The 24,859-nt window shown below is 51.4% G+C and overlaps 1 protein-coding gene across 1 annotated transcript; it reads right to left on the minus strand.

Moving 5' to 3' along the window:
- Positions 1-12,492: 12,492 nt before the first annotated feature.
- On the minus strand, positions 12,493-16,734 carry TBX22 (T-box transcription factor 22; the record flags this gene model as incomplete). The annotated part of the gene is made up of 8 exons (XM_079542051.1): positions 12,493-13,099; positions 14,874-14,963; positions 15,034-15,098; positions 15,173-15,337; positions 15,418-15,592; positions 15,981-16,082; positions 16,381-16,510; positions 16,599-16,734. The coding sequence occupies 8 exons, from the start codon at positions 16,732-16,734 to the stop codon at positions 12,493-12,495; spliced, it is 1,470 nt and encodes a 489-aa protein (XP_079398177.1).
- Positions 16,735-24,859: the final 8,125 nt, after the last annotated feature.

Consider the following 24,859-nt stretch of genomic DNA (forward strand, 5'->3'; position numbering starts at 1 on the left):
ACCTTAGAGGTGGACAGTGTGGACTTCATGCAAGTACACTTGTCAAAATGAAAGAGTGGACTTCGGTCTGTGGTGGTTGTAATATTGTCAAGCTACAGTAATTGTGCAGGTTCAGTTAAAAATAAGTTACCAAAAGCTGTTTTCATGTAATTGGGAACTTGTACGGTTTGATCACTTTAGTCCAGGAGGAATAAAATATATTTTTCAACTTGGTTGGTTCTGTTGAATATTTTAGCTTGCACGTTGTTTAATGTTGAGTGCTGTAGCTTCTCCGTTTTGCTTTTCTCAGCATCCTGTGGTGCAGCCAGTAATGCCACAGTCGTCTCTGCTTCACCACCGTGGTGTGGAGCTCCTGCTCTCTGTTATCCTTAGGCTCAAGCTGAGAAACCCCATGTGAGATAACTGAAGCCTGCTTTTCTCATTCCTTGTCATGCTTTCTCTCCATTTGTTTTTCCTTTATACGCAAGGAAAAGCACTGATCGTATCCCCTACTTCTGCCATATAAGAAACACCAAAGTGCTTTTCCTCAGGTTTGCATCCTCACAGTCATCCTTCATGAGCCAAGGTCCCAACCTTGTCCTCTCCAACCAGGGCACACTCCTGGGTCAGCTTGCTTCCTCTGCTGGTTGCAGCTGGTCTGGTATTGGAGAGAGCAAAGTGAGAACTGGATGAGCAAGGGGGGCACAACTGCTGTGCCTCCACTCAGCTGCTGGATGAATGCATTGGTTCTGTTGGGTTGAGAACAGCTGCCTTGTTTTGTGAGGTGTAATATTGCTCTCTGTAGGTGGGGTAATGTGGTCCATGACATTGAAGTCATCTATGGAGAAGGTGGTTTGTTTTAGTTCATCTCCTTACACTTCTGCACAGTGAGAGATTCGGACTGCTTTCAGGAGCTTTCAGACTCCTGTGGCTGTGAAGTAAAGAAATGGAGGTAGAAATTCATAGCAGAAACTACTTGTGGTGTGTTGTGGTAAGTGGTGATGTTAAACATTTCTTCCTGACTTTTTTGGAATCATTTTTTGTAGGTGTGAGGAAGATGTGAAGCACCATAGACTTAGAATTACTTCTTAATTCACCGGTGCTGAGGACCATGCAGACTTGCCAGCATTGGGGAAATGTTTCAGTTAAAAACTGCTTACTTTCTTTTAGTCAGCAGGATTTTTTTTCAGTGAAAATGGGCAAAAATGAGGAAACTGTGGAGCTGTTTCAAGCCATTTTTGATGTGCTGCTCAGTCGCTTTGGAGGCGTAGCAGGATGTTACCTGCTGAGGTATTCAGGGCACAAAGCATGGAAAATCAGATAAAGCAACCTGAAATGTGGGTTTGTATCTCAGGCTGGCAGCCTGAATTCGAGTGATTTAAATGTGCACTTTTCCTGTGTTTACCCTTAAGTTCAGTGCAGCCTTCTTTCAAACACCTTTCAACGTTCCTCCTGCAAATAGGAGAAGCTGGAAGGTATTTTAGAGATGATAGACTCTTAACTGTAGGTACAATCCTTTAAAACCATAAGGTAAATGTATGCTACCCCTTTTTTCCTCCTAGCTACTCCTGAACAGCATAACAAAATGGCAGTGGTGTATCTATGCAACCAGGTTACCCACAGCTGTGGAAACTGCTGGTGTGTGTGCCTTCATCCTGGTGCACTTGGTGTACTTGTTGACACTCAGTTACTTCAGATCTCGTGACAGGACTGGAAGCTGCTGTTGTGTAATAAATGCACTAAATCTGAACGTGCTTTGCAGTTGGTTGTTGGTAGGGCTGAACCATAAGCTCAGGATTCTTTGTGTTTGGCAACCCGCTGTGTTGCACAGAGCTGGGCAGACTTGGCTGATAAAGCAAAGAAGGTTGGGACCAGAAGGAATCTTTGCCCCGCTGCTTCAGCTTTGAGCACTGCTGTGTGTGAGTGTTGCCAGCATCGTGCACCAGTTGCTTCTGCGTGTAGATCTGCCTTCTCCTGGGCAAGGAGCCTGTGTTTGTGAGCTGCCCTTCACCACGTTGCAGGAGTTGCATTTGTAATGTCTGCATGTTTCTCCAGTGTTTTGCAAGTGCTTAAAACTGGAACTTCAAGCAATATTTGACTCTGGTATAATTCTTCCATTGGAGTTCTCCTGGAAACGTTTGGTTTTTTTTTTCTGACCCACTGTGGCTCCTTGCTTTTACGTTCCTGGTGTCTCTTGTGAGATGATGGTGTACTTCTGCAGCAGTCTGCTTTGTGGTAAATAAATTGTATGAGCATTTATGCAACTTCTTTACCAAACAGTGCTTCAGTATTTGTACTTATGAGCAGGCACATCTAAGGTGAAACGTTGCTTCAGGGTGGTTTTGCTCACTGTTTAATTCCTGATTTACTATAGACTGTGGTATCTTTGTGTTATGCTTCCAACTGCTCGTGTCCAGGCAGTCTTCATTCATTTGGATTCCACAACAAAGCCATGAAAAGATCCAGCTGAAAGGAGAAGGGAGGAAAGGAATGAAAAGAAATCTCAGTGCCAACGGGAGAAGATCATCACTCTGCCTTTGTGGAGACCCTCAGAGCCCAGAAATTTTGTTACATATGGTCAGCAACGATGTACAGAGACAAATTCTGAAGTTGGTGACGTTGTATAGAGAAGAGAATAATTTTTGTAGCTTGGCAGTGTTCATGGTGGAAACGGCTTTACTTGTTATGGGACGATTTGTAACTGTAACTGCAACTGGTAAATAAAACTGTACAGCCAAATGACTTCAGGTTGTGCTGCCCAGACTGTGGATGGTTTCTGGCATGGCTCTGTGCAGGGACAGATGAGTGGCGTGTCGTTGGTGTGCTGTCCTTAATGCACACAGTGGGAAAACTGGCAGCTGCTGGTGGCTGAGTTGGTCCTCCGTGGGGCTAAGAAGGTTTATTTTCTCCTTCCATCGTTGTTTGGGACCCAGCAGAGGGAGCCTTGAGCTCTGCTTTTGTGTGGGTCCAACAGAAATCAGCATTTTGTTCTTACAGGGGGGCTTTGGCAGCCCTGCGAGCTGCTTTGAGCAGCTTTGTCTCATGGGGACCCATTGGTTCCGGATGGCATCGCTGCCGTTTCACACAGACAGAAGCACACTGTGAACTGATGGAAAATAGGATTTAACAGAAAGTTTCGTTTCTGTTTTCAAAGGGAGTGTTGAGATTTTGATGGAGCACGTGGTGGCTTTGCTTCAGGACTCTGTAGAGCACTGTTTTCTGCTGTCAGCGTTGGCATGTCTGTCAAGCTATATTTTCTCCATGAAATCCCAGTGAGGTCAGTGGCCTTCCTCGTGTCAGAAGCAGCTCTCTGTTACCATTCAGATAAAGGAAAAGAGCAACGTGAGCAATCTGCAGCTGATTCCAAGTGCCATCGCCCTGCTTGACACGGAAGAAGATGCAGTCAGGCAGTCGCTGTGCTGTGGGATGTGAGCTCTCTGGGAAGCCCTGCAGTGTCCTCCAGCAGTGGGCTGGGGCAGACTCACTGCTCTCTGTTTGTTACTCATCCTTCAGCCTTTCTGTTCAGACAGACTGCGTGCATTGGTAAGGAGAGCCTGAAGTTGTTAGCTCGAAATGAAATAACTGTTTCCCTGAAGTCTAAAGTCATAAATCAAACATGCAAGCTTATCCGACAAGATAACAATCAGCTTAATTTAATTTCCCCACTATCTGCTTCGTAATACTTTGTTATCATCAATTTCTGTCTGAAGGAGCTGGCAGGGGTAGGAAAGCCTTTTGAAACATTCCATGAAGACATCCTCTCCCCATGTATTCTTTCTGTGTATATTGTTGCTTGTTTTTAAGAACTCTCCTTTTATTCCCAAGAGGTAATGCTGCCATCCTGCTGGGATGTTTGCTTTGGTGGAGGTGGCAGTGCTCCATTCCTCTCCTCTCACTGCACACTGGATCCATGTTGGCTGCTGAGCGCGTCGGTTCCGACCCCGGATGGAGCCCAGCACTGACTGCAGGCTGTAGGAAAGCTGCCAGTCCCCTTTGGAGTGTTGTCAATTAGTTCCAGTCTCCCGGAGCTGGCCGTGACCAATTGCTGTGACCTGGAAGTGGATTAAGTCCATCACAGGGAGATGGACTTTTCCTGCAGTAATTTGACAAACGCAGTCTTTTTTTCCTTCTTAAAGTCCCGTGTAGAAGCTGTGCCTCATTTGCTCCCTGGTGATGGACGTCGTTTCCGGATCGAAGCGATAACGATTATCCAGATTTCTGCTGATTGGTGTAGCAGGTGCCTTAATTTATTAATGCCAGGAGAAGAGAGGGATTCGATGGCAATGAGAGGAGGGCTCCTGGCAGCAGCTGTGTATCACAGTGCTCCCTGACCCCCTTGCTCCACTGCAAGCACTTAAGAACCTGATATCTCCATACACTCACATCCATTTCTGCACCAGAGATGTCTGTGGGGTTACAATTATTAATACCTATCAGCCTGGCGTGGCTCTGGTTCGGTAAGATGCACAGATGGAATTCAGCCGTTGCACCCACTGTTGACTTTTGCCACTTTGGAGGCTTTTGCCTTTGCTGGAATTACTGCCTTGCCGCATTTGCATGCTGTTGCATACAGAAGGAGGCATTTGGACTTAATTTTTGGTGCTGCTGTGTGTGTTAATCAGCCAAGGTACGGCCTGCTCCCGGGCTGCGGCTGTTTGCAGGCCCGGTGGGATGGAGATGTGTCGGCACAGCTGCTGAGCACATTGAACAGGGAGCAGTCAGTCACACTCCGGGAGTTTTAATTGAATTACCTTTGACAGTGAACAGCAAACCTGGTGGGTGATCTACTAAATTAAACTGATGAATGGGCTCCCGAAAATCAATTAGCGCACGGGGCTGAGAGCACGAGCACATCCTGCTGCTCCGCAGGGACCGAGCGGGGCTGGACTGACAGCAGCAAATGCGAGACAAAGTGAAAGCATGCATCTGCCTCTGCTGACCTCTGCTCCAGCATGAAAGCAAAACAGGAGCTGGAGGAATCCGCCAGTAAATCACCGGAGCTCTGTTCTGCAGAGCTGATACAGGATGCTTCCAACCCTCTCGATTAATGCTGGGCTGTGTGCTGAAGAAAGATGTGGAGGCTGAAGAGACACAGCAAGGGAGAACAGCTGGCAGCTCTTTGGTTTTCAGCTGCTCGAAGAGGGATCCCCTAATACTGCTGTAGTGCTGTGGATGGGCTCTGTCTGCAGCCCTGAGAAGCTCTGCTGCCTGGTGCTGGGTGGGGGCTGCCCCAACCCTGTGCCCCAGCATGTAATGAGCTGCAGGTGCTGCAGATGGGATGCACACACCACAAGGGCTTTTGGCTTGTGGCAAAATGAGAAGGGCACAGAGCTGCGGCCGTCGGCCCCAACCCATCCCCAGTGCCCTCATCCCTCGGTGCCACGTCCCTCTGCTCTGGAGCAGCTCTGGGATGGTGAGGCCACCACTCCCTGGGTGGCTGTGCTGGTGCAGCATTGCTCTTCGGAGAAGAAATTTGTCCTAACATCCAACCTGAGCACAACGTGGGGCTGTCACCTCTCATCCTGAGAAGCAGCCACGGACTGAAAGGAGCGCAGGGCTGGGAGAACCTCGGGGAGACACAGCACGGAGCGCTGCATTTCAGATGCACTTCTGTGACCCATCTGAGGTTTTAGCTGAAAAAAAGACAACTGGGAGCACGGAGCTGAGGAGTAGGAGCAGCCCCTCCGTGGGATCCGTTTTCAAGGGGTATCTGCCACAAATTGGAAAACAAAAAGCACCGAAAAGACAACAGCCACAAACCTCACAGCGTGCGGAGTGAGAAACGTGGCTTTCATTTGGGCGACTAATCGCTTCCAGCTGAAGCAGCCATTAAAACCAGTTGAAGAATTACTATGTAAATAGATTAATGCAGACAAAGCAACATGTGTGCTGTCCCGTGTCTTCTCATTACCTACAGAATGCCTCAGCAGTGACACGCTGTTAGTCTAAGCCACTTGTTGGGCCCTGTGCTAATCAGCTCAAATTAAATAAACGCGGCCAATAGAAATGGATGTTGTGTTTGAAAACCGATGCACCAACAGAGTTGTTCTCCAGGAGATAATTACAGCCGGGTCCGTGACAAAGAAATGATTCCTGCAGAGGACTGGGGGAGCAGATTGATTCTCCAGGCTGGAGAAAGAAGATCTGAAACTCTTTCTGAAGTTTTGGATGCTTTTCAGTTCTTGGCATTGCACGAAGGCAATCTCAGAGATTAAGACTGACCTTCCAAATGGGAAGATGTTCTTCAGGCAATATTTAGAGTGGCTTTGGGTTGGAAGGGACTTAAGGGCCATCTCATGCTTGTTCCTTGTGTAATTTACCATTAACACAATAACGTTGACTGGAGAGGCTGCAATTCTTGTCTGCCTTTTTCCCTTCCCCACACGCTGTGCTGGCAGAGTGGTGATAGAGACATCCCAAGTGCTGTCAGGACTGGATGAACGAAAGGCATCATTTGCAGGCGTGGCATCTTAATTAATTGAACACAAAGTCCTCGTCGGTCACAGGTGAGCTTCATCATCACGTCAAAGAGGAGCAGCTCGCCCCAGGAGTGGTAACAGGATACGGCCCCAGCTGCTATTTATTTCTACAGGCAACCCAGTGCCGTGGTCTGATGGCACGGTGTGGCCAAACCAGTGGCAGATGTGCGCTCAGCCCTGCTCACAGCCTCCCCTTTGCCTCTGTTACTGCAGCAGTGTCGTGCTCTGCTGCCTTTGTGGGGCAGGCAGGGGTTGCCTTATCGCAGCAGTAAGGTGGGATGCTCATGGGCAGCTTCTTGTGCAAGGGCACGGCGTCTCCCCTGTTTGTGCAGACCTGTGCTCTGCCCAGCCTGCTGGGCTCGGGATGAGAGGTAACAGCCCCACGTTGTGTCAGGGCAGGGGCAGGTTGGATATTAGGACAGATTTCTTCTCCAAAAGAGAGGTGGTGATGCACAGGATGCCCAGGGGGGTGGTGGGTCACTGTCCTTGGAGATGCTCAGAAGTGTGGGGATGTGGCACTGAAGTATGTGGGGATGGGCATGGTAGTGTGGGCTGGGGTGGGATTGGTGATCTTAGAAGCCTTTTCCAATCTTAGTGAGCATATGAAAGCTTAGAGCTGCTTCAACGTGTTTCCAAAGCGTGGTGCCAACAAAGCTCTTACAATTCTGCTTAGGTTGCTTACAACAACATTTGCTCTTGTGGGACCATTATAGGTATGAGAAGAAGATGAAGACGGTGCCTGGTATCACCTTTTTCTATTGTATTTTGGATGCCTCCCCCAAGGAGAAATCCCCTGAGATGCCACCAGCACCGTGCTGATGAGCAGCCATGTGTGCAGCCAGCAGATTCAGAGGTGCAGAGCTCAGTGTGAGGAGATGCGTGGTTGGCTCCTCTGCAGATCCTAACCCTGCTGTTTCTGCACCCTGCCCTCCTTCTGCTGCAGATTCTTCAGCACATTCAGCTGCTCAGTGCACTGCAGAGCATGTGAGTCCAGGGGAGATCAGCCCCCACGTCACGAACGTTGCTTGGGGAGCAGGAAATAACTCTGCATTGAAGCATTTAGTGCTGATTTATACTCTGTGTCCCCGAGAAGGAAGTGAGACTGAATTTCGCTCTCTCCTTGAGCAGCCCAGACAGCTGGGCTTTGTGGGCTCTGCTGCCATTGTGACCAGCAGCGTGGAGCAGGCAGTGCTGGGCTCTGATTGATGTATGGGACTGGGGGAGGAGGGGGGAAGCATTTGTTGGGTGCTGTCAGATTCCCGGGGAGCTGCTGACAGCTCATTCCTGGCCTGCACTGCCCAGGCTGACACCCTGACCACCCCATTGCCAGCACGGGGCAGGAGGTGTTTCCCACAGTGGGATCTGTGGCTTTCCCTTTGCACAGACTTCAGTGAGAGGGGGCAGAGACAAAAAGGGGCCAGGGCTGCCCCTCACCATGCACCCGGTGCTGGCACTGCTCCTTTTCTCATGAAAGCCCTTGAAGGTTGTGGCTGTAGAACATGGAAATCGGCAAAGCGTTCACCTCCAGGTTGTGTGCGATGCGAGGTACAAATCCCAATGGAAATATCAGTGCTGAAAGCTAGGAATCAATACAGACCCAATTCAGGATTTCTGCTGGAGCTGTTTCTGCTTTAACCCTCTGAACAAACGGGCCCTTGGCTGTGCTGCAATGAGCTCAGTGCAGAGCAGTGCCTCCGTAACCACCGCTGCTGCTCCTTTCCTGTGCTGGGAGGGCTGGGGGAAGGCAGGGAGCGCACAGTGCCTGCAGGTCTGCTGAGCTCTGGGCTGTCCCAGGGATGGGGATCTGCCTCCAAGGTGAACACAGGTAGAAGGAGAGCCCAGAAATGCGTGCTTTGTCTCCCTGTGTTGGTGCCAATGGGCAGGAGGTGCGTTCTGCTGCGACGGTTGGGTGCTGTGGGCTCTGGTTTGTGGTGAGAAATAGCAAAGGATGTGACCAACGTGTTCACGTGTGGCTCTGAGCGTCCTGTGGGGGAGTGGGAAGCAAACAGAGACACAATAAATGCTAAAGAATGGGCTGATGTGAACACGTGGTGATGGGAAGGGATGGGGTGGCAGCCCTGCCAGCCTCTGCGTGCAGGGTTTTGTTAAAAATATTTGTGCAATTAAAATCTTTGTTCCCAAAAGTCTGTATACGAACTGGAGGTAAACCAAAAGAAGCCCGTTCACGGCCAGGTTTTGCAGCAGAAGGACGTTGGCTTCAGTTTATAAAAGCCAAAAGGAAAGGCTTTCAGCTGCAGCGTTATGTTTGAGATGGAGGTGGCTGCCAGGTGTGCAGGGATTTGAATGAATGCTCCGAGAGGATCGCTGTAGGAAATGCTGAGTGTGGTCATAGGAGTTTTATGTTTCCTGCGCCTGGGGCACGGTGTGCTCTGAGACTGGGAAAGGAGCTTCTTTTCCGCCTCCTTTCCCCTTTATCCCCCCCCATTTTTCCTCTCCTTTCTCAGATTTCTTTTTCTTTTCCCTTCCCCTTCCTTTTCTTCCCCCTTTTCCTTCCTTCTTTCTCCATTTTCCTTTTTTTCCCCTTTCCCCTCCCTTTCCCCCCTTTTTCCACCCTTTCTTTTTCCCATTTCCTTTCTATTTTTTCCCTTCCCCCCCATTTCCCCCCCTTCATTTCCCCCCTTCATTCCCCCCCCTATTTCCCCTTCTCCTTTTTCTTTTTTTCCCCTTCCCCTCCTTTTTTCCTCCCCTTTCTCCCCTCCTCACATACAGAAGGGACAGCAGCCGGGCCGCCCCACTCTCCCCATTGCAGCATCGAAGCCGAATAGAGGAATTTTCCACAACTTCCAAAAGTGAAGTAAATTCCCTTGGCAAAAATAAAACCCCACCCCGGCATTCACAGCGGCTCAGAGCTTCTTTCCTTTCTCTCTTTCCCTTTTTTTTTTTTCGGTCTTGAAGCCGTGTCCAGAAATAAACAACTGTTTCAATCCGCTGCGCTGATCAAAAGCGCCGTTCTAATCAGTCCCAGGCACGACATCACGCTGCTCCGTTATCGCTGGAGCAAATCATCGCAAATACACAACAAAAATATCAACGTAATGCGCTCCAGATCAGGAATGTCCCGAAGAAAAGCTCCTTCCTCGCAGGTGTGCCTTATTTTAGGAAGAAAGACGGCGGAATTGGGGCTGCTTTGGGGCGAGTGTGGCTGTCAAAGCAGAGAGGAGGAGACGAGAGCTGGCTGAGCCCCGTGTCACTGCGTGGAGCTCTCCGAATGCTCTCCCCTTCCCTGTGTGCATGGTGATTATTTTCTAAGCTGACAAATTATCTTAAAAGGGCCCGTTGTGCTGTAAGCCCTCCTCTGAAGTGCTGTTAGGGAATGAATGCTGAGCTCTGAGCCCATCCAGGGGCAGCTCCGCGCTGTCCCCCCGCCCTGATCCCGTAGCGGTCTGTGATGACCTTCCTGGCCCTGCAGTGGGGGACCCTTGCACCAAAGCGATGTTGGGGTGCTGTAAAGGTTTGGATTTGCTTTGAGGGGAAGTTTGGGATCGCTCTGATGTGTCATGATCCTGGAAGGCCTTTGGTAAATGCAGTGAGTAGTTCCTCCCAGCAATCTGATGCTGCTGTGGGTGCTGCTGAGCATCGATGCTGCTGTAGGGATGGAGATATCATAGAATCACAGCATGGCCTGGGTTGAAAAGGAGCACAGTGCTCATCCAGTTCCAACCCCCTGCTGTGTGCAGGTCGCCAACCAGCAGCCCAGGCTGCTCAGAGCCACATCCAGCCTGGCCTTGAATGCCTGCAGGGCTGGGGCATCCACAGCCTCCTTGGGCAACCTGTTCCAGTGCCTCACCACCCTCTGTGTGAAAAACTGCAGTGCAGTTTGTACCCTAAAACGCTGGCTGGGATGGGGAGGAGTGGCTGGCGGTTCTCAGTCTTGCCTGTAAATTACAAGGAGGGTGACTTCTCCATTTTCCTTCTTTGTCTCAACGAGGCTTTTTCTTTTGCCTGCGTGCCCCAACCCACGCACAACTGGGAAGCGTGAGTTTAAAAAGGGGATGCAAAGATTTAAAATGGGAAGCACGGATTTCCAACGTTCCGCTGCACTTTTTGTCCAGCGTTCCTCTCCAAAAGTCACCCCATCTTCATGTGCTCTGCGCACACGAATGGAGGGAGAAAGGAGACGTCAATGCCGTGGGCTCATCTGTTTCCTATCGCGTGTGTTTACATATTAATGCACAATACAAATTTGTAAACACAGACGTTTGATGCTCTGGGGGGAGCCGATGCCTGTTCCCTTCTGCCCCTTTATTGGAACAGCATGTCTGATGCTGCGGAGCCGCAGATGTTGATGGTTTCAATACTGGATACATTTCAAATGCTCCGCGCTCTTATTTGTCCTGCTGCGTATCGCTAACCAGCCCTCCTTTGTTTTGCGTAATTGCCAGACAAATTATCGTCTAATTACAGCCCAAACCTCAGGAGATCAAATGGGAGTGAGGGGGCTCCTCCCGGCGCGACCGACCCTCCGTCCGTGGTGTGTGGGTGATGGCAGGACGCCCCTTTGGTGGTAACACGAGGAGTACTTTTGTGTCTCCGTGGGTTTTAAGCCCTCGTTCTGTGGATGGGACACCCCCACCCCAACCCACCCCGCAGGGACACGGGGCACCTTTGGTGCTGTTGGCTCTGTTTGCTGTGTTGGAGTGCGGGTGGACGGTTCTGAGTCACTTTGGGCTCCTCCTGAGAGATCTCAGTGACCAAGGCGCCTCAGCCTTTCCGAAACCTCAGGTTGTTTTCTCCTTGTTCCCATTAACGACAGCACAAGAGCGCTGGGTTTGTGTTCTTATTCACCCCTACATCTATAAAAGTGAGAGCTCCTGCAGCCATCACCAGTCTCCAAACACGGTGAGTGGTGGGAAGCACCGAACAGCCGCAGTGTGCTGTGATCCCCCCAGCTCATGGCCAACAGCTCAGGGATATTCCTATTCACTATCTGGGAGATGAATGTTTGCCCACCACCCTCAGCCCAAACCCAAAGAGCCCCAAAAGCACGACCACGAGCAGCGCTCTGCAGCGCCCATCCCAGTCCACCGACCTGGAAATGGGGGCTCATGGAAAAAAATCTCATGCTTTTAAATAAAAAATCAGTACAAGTTTTGGTTTTTAAACCTACGTTTAATCCTTCTATGTTGCTGTTATGTTTGTAGATACAGAATTTTCTTTATTTAATCCCAAAATAAGGCAGGTCCCTGTCGGGCACTTTGTATCACATCTGTCATAGGTAACAGAAGTGGCTTTGGGGAGCGAATATAAGCTGTGCCCCAACTTACAGCGAGCCGCACTGCGCCCCCAGAGCCAGAGATTATTTACAGGAATAACACAATTATCACGGATGAAAATAAAATGAATGGGACTGTGGGAGGGGTGTCCAGAACTCTGCTCAGTCCTCATCCTCTGCAGCTCCTGCTCTCATCCCCCAGCACTGCGTGGGGATGGGATGCGAGGGGACGGCTCTGGGAAGACCTGTGTGGGGCTCTGTGTCCTTAACGCAGCACCGGAGCCTTCAATCTATGTCTGCATTGCGATGTGGGTCCATCGAGGCACTTCCATGGGGTTGACCAGCTCCAAGTCAACACATGAGCGCATGCAGCTCCTCTGCTGACCCTCACTCTCTGAGGGTCCCTTTGGAATTAGGGGAAATCCACTGGGGGGATGAGCAGGAGCTGGTGCGGCTCAGGACTGACTGTAGGGAAGCTCGATAGTTTCAGGAAAACAGATCTGTGGAAATGCATGCATCTATGTTCCCACTTCAGAGTGCAAATAGTACAAAGGTGTCTGCACCGCTCACCCATCCCTTACAACCCTACACAAATATCACCGATGGGTATCGGCCTGCTTGGATCACCACAGCCCTCCGTGCTGCCTGCAATACTGCACGTTTAGCCCCAAATTAAAGGCCCATCAGCCTGCTCCAGCACCGCACCGTGTTTCGTACTCAGCAATTAGCAAGACCCTGGGTCCGACCGGGGAACAGGTTTGCGTTACATAGCGATGCGCTCGGGAACATGACAGCATCCCGCTAAAGGCAGTGGTTAATTGCTGAGTGCCAGCTGGGGTGATTGCACCGGCCGTCCCTGAAGGCAGCAGGCAGGCTGTCACTCACCCCAAAATGGCTCGCCGCGCTCGTCAGTCTGGATGGCACGGAGAAGCTGTAGCCGTACAAACCATATGGAGGATGTAAGGAACAATTAAGTGCTTCCCGAGCAATGGGACTCGATGGGAAAATGTTTCCAGATGCGTGTAATCCATACAGCATTTGGCTGGCGGAGTTGGGGACCTGCAGACACGGCCTGTTCAGGTCTTCAGACTTCGAGCTCTTCAGGCTGGCGATGCTGAGGGAGGAAAGCTTGGGCACATCGACCACAAAGTGGGGCAGGATGGGGGGAGTGGGGCCGCCTGGCTTCTGGTGGCTGGGGAGGATGAGGGGCTGCTGGCGGAGGAGGTTGGCGGAGCACAGCCGGTAGCAGAGGGGCACGCCAAGGCCGGGCAGGTGGGGCTCGGGGCACGGCGCGCCGGCACCGCTCACAGCCAGGTGGAAGGTGGGAGGTGAGCACGGAGGGGACAGCAGCGGGTTGAGAGGAGACGGTGTCCCAGCACTGGAGGTCACCGGGGAAGAGCTGGAGCTGCTGCCTGGAGGGAAGAAGAGGAATAATCTGCAGTGGGTCAGCGGCTGCTCCAGCCTGCAGCTCCGCGCCGCTGTGCGTCCCGCTGTCACCAACCGGGAAAAAGGGAGATCCACCCATCAGCTGAATGCTGCTCCCACTTGTCTAAGAAATACCCGTGCGTGTCAAACCCCATCAGCGTGGCTGTCCATACCCGTGTGTGTCAAACCCCACCGCTCTGCCTGGAACAGCCCCACGCCAGCTCTGCGCCCGCCGTGCCAGCCATAGCCGCCTCCCGCGACAGCACCTCTGCTTATTTCAGGCTCCCAGTTTTCTGTGCAAATTACAGGCAGCTTTCCCCCCTTCTACGTGAGAACAAAAAGATGCATTCAGCCCAATGGAGAGTTTCTTGTACCTTCCTGCTCACAGGAATTGACTCATTTTCCTCGGCTCCCCATGCAATTTGAGACGTACCCTCGAGTACCGTAGGTGTCTCCCGAAGCCGTAAATGCACACAGCATTTTGCCATTCTCTTTTAGGAAAGAAATGAACGAGCGCTTTCCCATCCAGATGAGCTCGCTGGGTGCAGCCCGTGCCCGAAGCAGCACATCACTCAACCCCCACACAAATTTGGGGATAGCAGTGGGAAGAACAGAGCAACTCAAAGACCAAATTCTTTCTGCCGTTCCTATCAGGCTTTAAAATCCAAGCTGATGACCAGTTATTTTATTTTGCTTATCATTTTTAATTTGTCTCCTGGCTTTGAGGCTCTATGATTGCTACTTCTCTTCTTTTCCTTCCTTTCTCTTCTTTCTCTATTGTTTTTCCCCCAGAAATACACTTTTCTTATCAGCAGAGATAAGAATTTTGTTCTATTTCCATCTTTCCAGAATCATAGAACGGTTTGGGTTGGAAGGGACCATTAAGATCACCTCGAATATTGGCCCTTAGGAAAAATACCCATTATGTTACAGTGAGTTAAAAAATAAATCCAACCAAGCCGTGACATTTTAGTGTCTGTGTGACAATAGCTGCAAGTTGCAAATGTTCTCTCAGCCCCCACCGCTGCCCCTCTCCCTGCTCTCGCGTTGCAGCCCGCACAGTTGGTTCAAGAGAAGCTTTTTGTTTTAGAAATGGTCTTTTCTATTAAAAAAAAAAAAGGTTAAAAAATAAGGTTAAAAAATTTGGAAAAAAAGGAGAAAAAAAAAAAGAAGAAAAATAAAAGGAAAAAAAGGGGAAAAAAAGGGAAAAAAGGGAAAAAAGGGAAAAAGGGAAAAAAGGGGAAAAAGGGAAAAAGGGAAAAAAGAGGAAAAAGGGGAAAAAAGGAAAAAAGGAAAAAAAGGGAAAAAAATGGTCTCTCTTTACAATCTGTTAAACCTCTTAATTCCTCCCAAGTCTCCTTTTTACGATTCGTTATTCTTAATGCGGTGTTTCTAAACAACATCCTCCAGTGGTTTGGGAACAATTAGCACTGTGGGCTGCAGGACACAGCAACCCTACTCCAAAACAACCTCTTGCATCTTTATATATATATATACATCCATATATTTATACTTTTTTTTCTTTCTTTCTTTTTTTGTTTGTCTCAATCTTCCTGCAGCTTCTGCCACGTCCGTCACCGCTTCCCCCGGAGCGCTCACACCGAATTCAACGGGACTTTTGGCAAAATAATCATACAGAATCACAGAACCCCGTGCACCCGCACTCTCACAGCCCCAAACCCACAGTCGTGACCCCACTCAGCCCTACATCCTCGTCCTCCTGCCCGCGGCTCCAACCCGGCCCCACGGCCCCGCACTCACCCTGACTGTCCGCCCCGAAAGCCTTCAAGTCCAGAGCGAGTTGTGGCCGCCATGGGAACGGCTCCAGGAGCCCATCCAGCACTCCCCTGCAGGCGATATGGGGCTGAGAGCCAGGGCCGGGCCTCGGGCTGTGATGGGGGGTGACTGAGCCATTACCTGTTCCTGCCAGGGTCCCGAAAGCCTTTGGCAAAGGGATTCCTGTCGATCTTCAGCTTGGTGATCTGCGGGCGGAAGCAACATCTCAATGGGGGCCGCTGGGGAGCGGGAGGCTGGGCGGCCACGGCCCCACGGGTACCTGCTGGTTCTGGTAGGCCGTCACCGTGGTGAACTCGGTCTCTTGGAAGGAGAAGGTTTGCACCCCTTCGGCTGGCAGCGACTGAATCTGCGCCAGGTCGAAGCGGGAGTCCTGGGCGATAACGTGGACGCGGGGCTTGTACTTGTGCATGGACTGCAGGATGATCTGTGCGGGCAGAGAGGGCTGGGCTGAGCCGCTGCCCCGAGTCCCACCGTAGCCCCACTGCGTGGCTGCCCCACACCTACGTGCCCCTTGTCGTCCATCTCGTTGTTGGTGAGCTTCACCCGGTCGAAGCTGATGATTTGCCTCATCCATGTTTCCCCCGAGCAGGGGGAGTCGGGGTGGATGTAGAGCCGTGGTGTGATGCAGGAGTGGTCCGTGTTCCCTGCCACCATCCACTGCGAGCTGTGGTAGACGTACCTGCGCCAAGCGGGACACCGTCAGCACACCGTACTCCTGATGTGCCAATCCATCCTGTGTCCATTCATCTATCCATATATCTTTCCAATCTTTCCATCCATCCATCTGCATGTCTGTCCCTCGGCCTATTCCTAATTCCATCAGTCCATTCTTACATCCATCCATCCACCACCCGTCCATCCCCTCATCCCTCCATCCCTCCATCCATGAGTTTGCCATCTATTCATCCATCCATCCATCCATTCCTCCATCCATTCATCCCTCCATCCCTCCATCCCCCCACCCATCCATCCATCCCCCCATTCCCAGCACAGCCCAGTGCAGCCGTTGGCCATTCGGCCATGCAGAAGGGCTTCATCTTTTCAGCCACCATTGGAGCTCACCATACCTGTACCGTTTGGAGTCCACTGGCACGACGTCGATGGCGATGTAATACTGCTGCATTGGCTCCAGCCCCTTCACCTTCACCCTGACCGATGGGAACATCCGCCTGCACAGGGCACGGGGCAGCAGTTAAGGAGTGCCCATGGCAGTGGTTGTTTAAAGAGGTGAAAAGGGCTTGAAAAATTAAACAGATACTGGAGAAAAAATAAATAAATGAATAAAGAAATAGCAACAACAAAAAAAACAAGTGTAGAAAAAAAAAAAGAGAATTAAAAAAAAAAAGAAAAAAAAAAAGAAAGTAAAAACACAGCAAAGTGGAGTTGAGAAAAAGAAGAAATGGATGTGAGACGCAAAACGGAGCGGGAAGGGCTGAAGGCAGGAGCCGGGGAGCCGGGGGCTGCTACCTGCCGGCCTTGGTGATGATCATCTCGGTGCCGATCTCGTGGAACCTCTTCCAAAGCTCAGAGCCCTGCAGCTCCACCTGCACCTCGTCCCCCACCTTCCGGCTCTCGGCGCCGGCCTTGGGCCGCTTCTCTGCGGGGAAGAGAAAGCGGAGGGAGCGCTGGGGCGGCTGCCGGGACCTCACCGGGACCCCCCCCCGCTCTGCCCCGCCGCTACCAACCGGGCTCGGATGCTCTGCGGCTCTGCCTGCAGCCCGCCCCGCTCTCCTCGTCGCGGCCGTCGGGTCCCTTTCTCTTGGCCGAGCGGCCCACGAGAGCTTCCACCGAGAAGGCGTGAGCCCGGGAGCTGAGCGCCATCCCCCCCCCCAGCCCGGGCCGGGCTCCCCCCGGGCGGCCGCGGGGTTCAGGCGGGCGGCGGAGCTCCGGGCGGCGGCTCCATCAGGGCGCGGGGGGGGGCCCGCAGCCGGCGGCCGTCGGGGGGCAGCGGGCACGGCGAGGTGCTCCGAGTGAGGAGAGAGGAGGCTGCGGCTCCCACTGTTTGTTTTGGAAACTGATGGGAGCGTAAGAAACATTGAGTGACATTTGGTAGGACTGGGACGGGGGGAGGAGGGGTGGGAGGGGAAAGGGAGAGGCGAGGGGAAGATGGGGGAAGAGGAGCCGGCCCCGTCTAGGATCAATAAAAGAGTTACTGTTCTCCATTAAATTGTAAAACTCAAAGAAATTTGACATAATTGCACACTAGGGGCCACTTTCCCAACAAAAGTGCAAATAACGTTTAACAAGAACCAGCGCAAAAAAAAAGGAAAAAAAAAAAAAAAAAAAAAGAATGAAGGACGGAAAAGAAAAGGGAGGTTATGAGCGGGGGAGGAGAAGGTGGGGAGAAACTCCCCACGCTTTGGCTTCTCCGGCGAGCCCCGATGCTGGCTCCGGGCTCCGGCTGTCCCGACGGGGCCGCTCCCGGCGGATCTCGGTGTCCCCGCTCCGTGTGCCGGCGCCGAGTGCCGATTTTTGCCTCCGTCGGGTTTTTTTCTCCGCACTGACCCCTCGTGCTGCCTGAGCTCCGTGCTCACGCGTCCTGCGGCGGCAGCGGCTCGGAAACGGAGCCTCGGTGGGGCAATTAAGCCTGAGGTCCCGCTCTGCCGCTCCACTCCTGCATCCCCTTCCCCGTACCTCCGGTCCATTCCAGAATCCCGGTCCCAGTCCAGCATCTCGATCCCACTCCTTTATTCTGATCCTTCTCCAGCATCCCGATCCCACTCGCACATCCCATTCCCGTTTCCGTGTCCCGCTCCCAGTCTCCCCTGCAGTGCCGTTGTGCTCCAGTGGGACCCGCATCCCAAAGCTGATGGGGGCTGCAGCCCCGGGCCAGGAAAAAAAAAAAAAATAAAATAAAAAGGAAGTTAAATTTGTGGACAGTGTTGGTAAAGCATCAGCTGAGGCAGGTGAGCCTTTGGGAGGGAATGTGGAGGTGGGTGAGGTGCAGGTGGGGATGAGGCAGTGGCAGCATCGAACGTCAGCCCTCTGCTGATGTGTCAGTGCCACAAACTGCTGCTGGCCTCACAGCCCACATGAGGATGCACAATACTGAGGATGCACGTTACTGAGGGTGCTCGTCACTGAGCTTACTCACTGCTGAGGATGCTCGTTATTGAGGATGCTCGTTGCTCAGCTCACAGCGGGCTCAACACATTCATTCCCATTTACACCTGTCTATACCCATCTGCACTTCTCTACCCGGAGAAATGGATCACTCCTTCAGCATGTTGGTAATTAGAAGGGGGTCTGGGGGGGGGTCCCTCCCTTTGCAGCACTGATAGAAGCCAGCTGAGCTCACGGGCCACAAGCCTTTATCTCTGCTGACACGACAGATTATTAAGAAGTATTTCAAGTAATCTTTGATTTCCTCAGCATTGCAACACATTGCAAGAACTTGGAGTGGGATCAAGCGGCCCCTTTTTAATTTCCTACAAGGAGAAATAAAACAAAAATAAAGCACAATTGAGACAATATAATCAGGAACATTTTGAGGGTTTAGGTCAGATGGAGGCGGCAGGGCTGCCTTTCCAGGGGCTGCTTTCAGTCACTGGAGACCGACTCAGCCCCTCCCTGGGCTTTGTCATCTTATTGTCCTTAACGAATTACAGGGTGGGATGTCATGTATTTCCATCATCAGAAAACGGAGCAGATAATCCCTTGGCATCAAGTTCAGATGAACTAGCTCCATTTTGAAGCAAGTGTCGTGCAATACATCAGAAATGTTTGCCTCACTTGAGAACGATCCTGGCTGGCGCCCATTAATGCTCTGAGGCACACAGGTAGATGCCAAAGCCTGGCATTGCTGGCCGTGCTGGGGCTGCCACGAGGCATTTCACTGTGCTGCACTGCTCGCTTTTGCCCAGATTCACTTTGAGTTTAACAAAGTGAAACCAAACTGAAGGAAAGGTCTCGAAGCCGCCATTGGGAAGGCAGGGATCCTCTGTACTCCGTTACGCTCCGACACCGTCATCCTCTGTGCCTCCACCTGAGCGAGTTTATGTGAAAAGCGGTCATTAACCTGGGGCTGAGGCACTGTCAGGTCTAACAGCAAAGCAGAGGATCCTCATTTTCTGTTTTGAGAACCGCGAGCGAGAAAACCTTCCTCTGTACGCAGTGTGAAACAAAGCCCTGTTTGCTGACCCTGGAAAATCTCCACTCGTGGTGTGGATGGGAAAACTGTTTTCATCTCATAACGGAATTACAGGATAGAAACCTTGAGACCAAATATGTGCCCACGGGTATCAGACACGCAACAACAGGGCATGGCTGGGAGCGCAACGCTCAGCTCGTTCCGTTGTGCCGCGGGAGAAAGGCGAGCGAGAAGCTGATGGTGCACGGCGCAAATCGCGCTGTTCTCTTGCAGAAGAGCTGCGTCCCTGCGCACCGCCGCTCTCGGCCACGGGGAGGAGAGGGAGTTCGCTGTGGGGCTGCTTTACGGCTGTGCTGGGAGCGGCTCGGAGCGGTTCTGTGCTGGGCGCTGCGGGTGCGTGCATCGACCTTTCATTTCTCTAAGCGTGGCTGCTTCATCTGAATCACTGAGCCACCGCTCAGCAGCAGATGAAAGGCAATTTCCAGCAAACAATGGTTTGAGAAGACACTCCGAAAGACTAAGCAAAAATTGGCAGAAACACTTAGCATGGCGCTTTGCGCGGCGCTGCTGAGATCGTTTCCCCTCGCGTTCTCGGATGTCAGGTCCCACAGCGTAGCTTCTATTTCACCCCCCATCCCAGTTTGCCCATCATGAACTCTGAAGGACCTGTGGGTGCAGGAAGGGGCAGCGCTGAGCCCGGGTCAGCCCAGTGGGTGGGCATGGGAGGGTACACAGCATTTTGGAGTTGGATTTGCCTTCCTGCCCTCCTGCCACATGCGCGGCATTAGCTGAGGATGTATTAAAATAAATCTCTGTTATGTTATTTTATCCATCGGCACAAAGGAAGGTTGTACAGGGAGGAGGATTAAGCCCCGAGGAAATGATTCAGCAAAGCAAAAACAATCCGAACAGCATTTGGGGGAAAGTTAAGCCGAATTTGGTGCCGGGGATCAGTTTGTTGTCCCAGCAGGTTCGTGTCCACCTGCTGCCACCTGAGCCCACTGCCGTGGCCAGGGCAGAGCTATTGGAATGCTGCAGAGCGCCCATATCCCACTGCAACCCCCAATGTGTTTGAGGGAAAAGGAAGAATTACTGGCTCTGTGCTGCAAAGGATGTTTTTTGGGCCTCTTTTCCCAGCCCATCTCCTGCCTTCTTGTTGGCGTCAGTGATTGCAGCTGAGGACTGTGTGGAGCGCACGCACTGCTGGTTATCAGCTCCATTAACAAACAACACAGCAAGGTATTTTCCAAGCTCTGCCAGACATTCAGGCTCATTGATGGGGCTGGGAGAGGCATCTCTGCCTGGTGGGAATGAGGTCCTGTCCTGCTGGGCTTTCCTTCCCCAGCACAAAATCTATCCAACAAACAGCCCCTTCCACTGCAGAGCTAAGGGGAGAAGCCCTGCTGCGGTGAACTTTCCCTGTAATACTTAAAGAAAACACTCCAAGAATGTGGAATCATAGAGGATTTGGGGAGAGCAAAGTGAACTGTGTGGCTGGAGTGGAAAACCTTTGAGGGCAGATTGGAGACTTCTGTGGGTCCGCAAGGTAAGTGTGAGCCCAGGGCTTCAGCTGAGCCCGGCAGGGAGGGACACACTCTTCCTGAAGCTGCTGTGCCAGAGCACTTTGTTGATGTTCTCCATTTGGATATTGCAGCAATTGTTGATGTGATAGCAAATATCAGAGGGAAGAGGAGCAGCTCAGAGAGGGGGTGTGTGTTTGGGAGGAGGACAAGTCAGAAAAGGCACGAGGAAGCTTTCACTTCTAGGCACCAAAGTGCTGGTGAACCGTGAGCTTGCACTTTGGTTAGGAAGTGATTATTGGAATGAATCAGAAAAGATACGATCTTAATATTCCATGGGAGCTGCCAATACAAATATCTGTCAGCAGATATGTAAGAGAATAGCTTCAGAATAAAAGGAGAATGAATTACAAGACATTTCCGAAGGAGAGTGATGTCAGCCCCGAACCAAGCTATATATATTCTTTGTATTTGAAATTGAAACCACGTGAACTCTCCATGCAGAGCTGGGTGAAATTCTGCTTTTTCACGTTTCCCCTTAGGGATGAGGGATATTATCCTCTGGTTTTAATTTGGAAGTAATAAATAAACGTGATGGATTTGCCACCCAATGGCGGCTGTGGAGCTGCGCACAGCTCAACGCAGGGAGGGCTGCAGGGGTGGTGCCATGGTGTGCTCCTGCTGCTGGTGCTGCCATCAGAAAGGAAAGCAGTGCAAAGCCAACTGGGCACGGGGCTTCATGGGGGCTGCAGGTCAGAGAGCAGGGAAATCTGTCTTATCTCTGCATCCCAAACGTCCTTCTGGCTGCACGGGGTCGTAGAATGCACACTGTAAATTACGTGGCAAAATATCCAGCGGTCTTTTTCAATAAGGAAAGAAGGAAAACACGCAGGGATTTAAGAGACAAAGCAGTTCAACTTGCGGGTTCCTTTTGTTTGCAAACGGGGACAGTTCTGCCGAGATCCAAAAACCACTCCAAACCTTCAAAATTAGCAAATAACCATCTGGCCTGGTGGCTCAGCGCCTTCCGCGGCCATAAATCCACAGCCCTGCAACGTTAGCAGGGGATTTGCTCTGTAAAAACCCACTCAGTCTTTGGGTAATGGGAAAACAAGGCAGGATGGCTGTTGGGAGCTGCAGGGTCCAGCAAGCATTGCAGGGTGCAGAGATCTGCACAGAGAGCTTTGGACCCTCGGTGAAAAAACCCTCAGCATGGAATAGGGAGGCTAGAGGGGAATGCTGGCTCTGTGCAGTGCTTTGGTCTGAGCTCCTTCGCCTCCATTGATGGATTTTTTAAGCTAAGACACAGTTTAGAAAGTAGGAACAAAGAGGTAATATCCCTGGGAAGGCTGTCTGCATGCAGAAGAGCTCTGAAATACTCCCGAGACTGTGATTATGGGCACGATGGCCCCAGGAGCTCAAACAGCCCTGGGTGCACAGCATCAGCCTGCACCCACTCCCTGCCCTGCTAGTGCTGGCCAGGACTCTGAGCTTCAGCCATAGCACTGGTCTGAGCTTTGGCATGATGCACAACGAATGTCCACTTTCTCACCCTCGTCCTGCATCCCACATCCCACAGACTTCAGGCTCTCCCAGATACAGCAGGGCTGGTGAAAATCACACCGGAGCTCAATGTCAGTGCAAAGCAATGCGTGCAGCCCTGGTTTTCTGCTCCACATTAAAGGATCTTTGCGACCTCCCTGAGAAACTGCGAATGGCTGGGGATGAGGAAAGCTTTCTGTGCTGCAGGAGGGCAGAGAACCACAGCTGGGCTGTGCTCGGTGTGCTGCTGTGATCCATGCCCCAGCATCGTGTGCTGCTTGGTGTGCTTCGTGCCTGGGAAGCTGCAGTTTGGAGGCCAGGGTAAGATGTGTGATACCCTCTGAGTGCCAGGGAGCAGCATCAGCTGTAGGAGCAGGAGTGTGAGAAAGGGATCCAAAGGCAGCGCAGTGATTTGTTTTCCTGTCACTTGTATCAATGAAATGCAAGTAGAAATATTAGTAGGAAATGCATAGGAAAAAGCTTATGGAATCGGGCCTGTTAATCTCTATCACTGACAAATAAAGCTGATGGCAGAGAGATGGGCAGGGTTCTATGCAGAACTGTAGGATTGCTGCCTGCCCCACTGTGTGCAAGCAGAGCAGAGCAGAGTCCAAAAACAACTGCACTTCATTTGCTTGCACCGAAATCAAGGGCACATCGAGCACATTCTGCAGGACAAACAGCAAAGCCTGCAGTTATCCAGTGCCTGATCCAACAGGTCAGACTGAATGCACTGCAGTGCTGTGAGCTCCCGTGGGGATCTGTGCACACAGGAGGTGCTGCAGCTGTAGGGAGTGCCTGCTCTGCTTCTCAGCCATGAAGGGCTCGTTTTGAGGGAGAGAAATGCAATTAAAGACATGCAACAACTCAGAGAAATGAGCAGAAGGACTGAATACAGCAGCAGCCCCAGCTTTCAGCATCTGTTCAATTATTTGTCTTCGGTTTGCTCTGCTCCTGTACCCACATGGTGCTGTGTGGAGCCTCCTCCACCCATTTGTTCCCTACAGAGCAGGGGTATAAAGGAGGCAGCAGCTGTGGGCTACAGGTGAGCACAGTGATTGCCTTCATAATTACTGATGGGATTTACCTGGGCCACAGCAGTTAAGAGCGGTGCTGCCCAGTGTTCAGCTTCAGAGTGATGGGGGTGTTTCTGTGAGCACCTCAGGTAAGAGATTAGTTTCAAAGGTACTAAAATAAGCCTTTTTTTTGGGGGGGGGAGGCAGGAGTGAGGCTCTCAGCTCTCATATTCAACCAGAGAATAGTTGTGTATATTGCTGGTACAGAGCTGATGCTGCTCAGCCTTAGTGCCTGCCTGCAGCCCCCTCTGAGGAGGGGTTTGTTGTGCTGGAGGGGAGCTGTGCCCTGCTTTCTCTCCCTTGCAGCCTCAATGTCTGCCTGGTGCCTGGCCTGGCTCAGCAGTGAGCTCTGGGCAGGCTTTGAGCACGGAGCTGTGGGTGTTTGGATGAGCTGTGAGGCACAACCTGAGCGAGGCAGCAGCAAAAAGCATCGTGAGCAGAGGTGAGTTTGAGCGCACTGCGTAACGGTGTATTGCACTGCTTATCTACAGCAGCATTATAGCTGGGGTGGATTCTTCCCTCTCTGAAACCCCACTGGTTGCTCCAGGAGCAAACCCAAATCTCCCCTTGGGCCCTGAAATCCTGGGGAACTTTGGCTCAGATTTGCTGTGCAGATGGGGGACTCCAGGCTACAGGAACGAAGGTACCCACCTGCATGCAGTGCAATGAGCCAGAGGTCCTCTGCTGGGTAGGAAATACCCCTCACTCTGCAGCAGTGAACGGGAGGAAGAAAACTTTGCAGTTCACCCCATCTCCAAAACCTGCCACGAATGAGGAGAAACTGTAAAATTCCACTTAGAGCCTTTTATTTTTTCTGTAATGTATCGGTTTACGTTTCTAATGTTGGTATCATCCAGCACTTTAAATCAAATTATAGCTGTATCAGACTGCTTAACAATGTTTCTTTTTAATTAAGTTTACCAGTCCCACATGCATTAAGAAAAAAAATTTAAAAAATTAAACAAACTTAATTAAATTACATTTCAGGGTTAGGTAAGACTGCAAAAAACCCAGCAAGAGCACAAGGGCTGGAAAATGCCTTTAGATGTGCTCAGGCTCTCCTTCAAAGCTGTGTTCTTTTAGGATGGTTTCTGAAGGTGCATCCCATTGCCTGCAGGGCTGCGTGAGTTGCCTGTTTGGTTTCTTCCCCTTCCATGTGATTTAAATACTGCCTTTGCTGGCATAAAAAGCAGGGAGCCCTTCGGAAAGCTGAGGATTGGTGAATTTGGTGCTTTGAGCAGGCTGTCTCAATAAGCAATGCAATGGCAGGAAGGCTGTGTGTCTTTGGTGACCTGTGCTGGTCATCCCAATGCCCAGAGCTTGTGACAGCCTTTCCCAGGGTCAGAATCCAGCAGTTCCCAAAGTTTGGCTGCAGAAAACCCACCGAAACTGGGATTTCAGTGATGTTTTTTTTTTCACCTGGTGGAACAAAGCAGCCAACCTGCCCAGCAACACCAAGCACCACGATGCTGCCCGTGCCAGCCCCTAACCACCAAAACCCAACTGTCCCCAACAGGAACCCAGTGCCCTGAGGATGGGCAGCTGTCACCATGTGTCACCATGTGATTTTATTTTTTTTGTCCTTTCCCCCCCCCCCCCAGCCTCCGCATCTGGGGCTGTGAGGATGAAGTCAGCCCCGGAGCTGCTGCGGGCTGGAAGTGATTTCACCGAGCTGCAATGCAGATGGATTAATTCCAGTGCTGCAAAGTCAACATGGT

This window comes from Tetrao urogallus, assembly GCF_951394365.1.
Source record: "Tetrao urogallus genome assembly, chromosome: 13".
In the NCBI taxonomy this organism is placed as follows: domain Eukaryota; kingdom Metazoa; phylum Chordata; class Aves; order Galliformes; family Phasianidae; genus Tetrao; species Tetrao urogallus.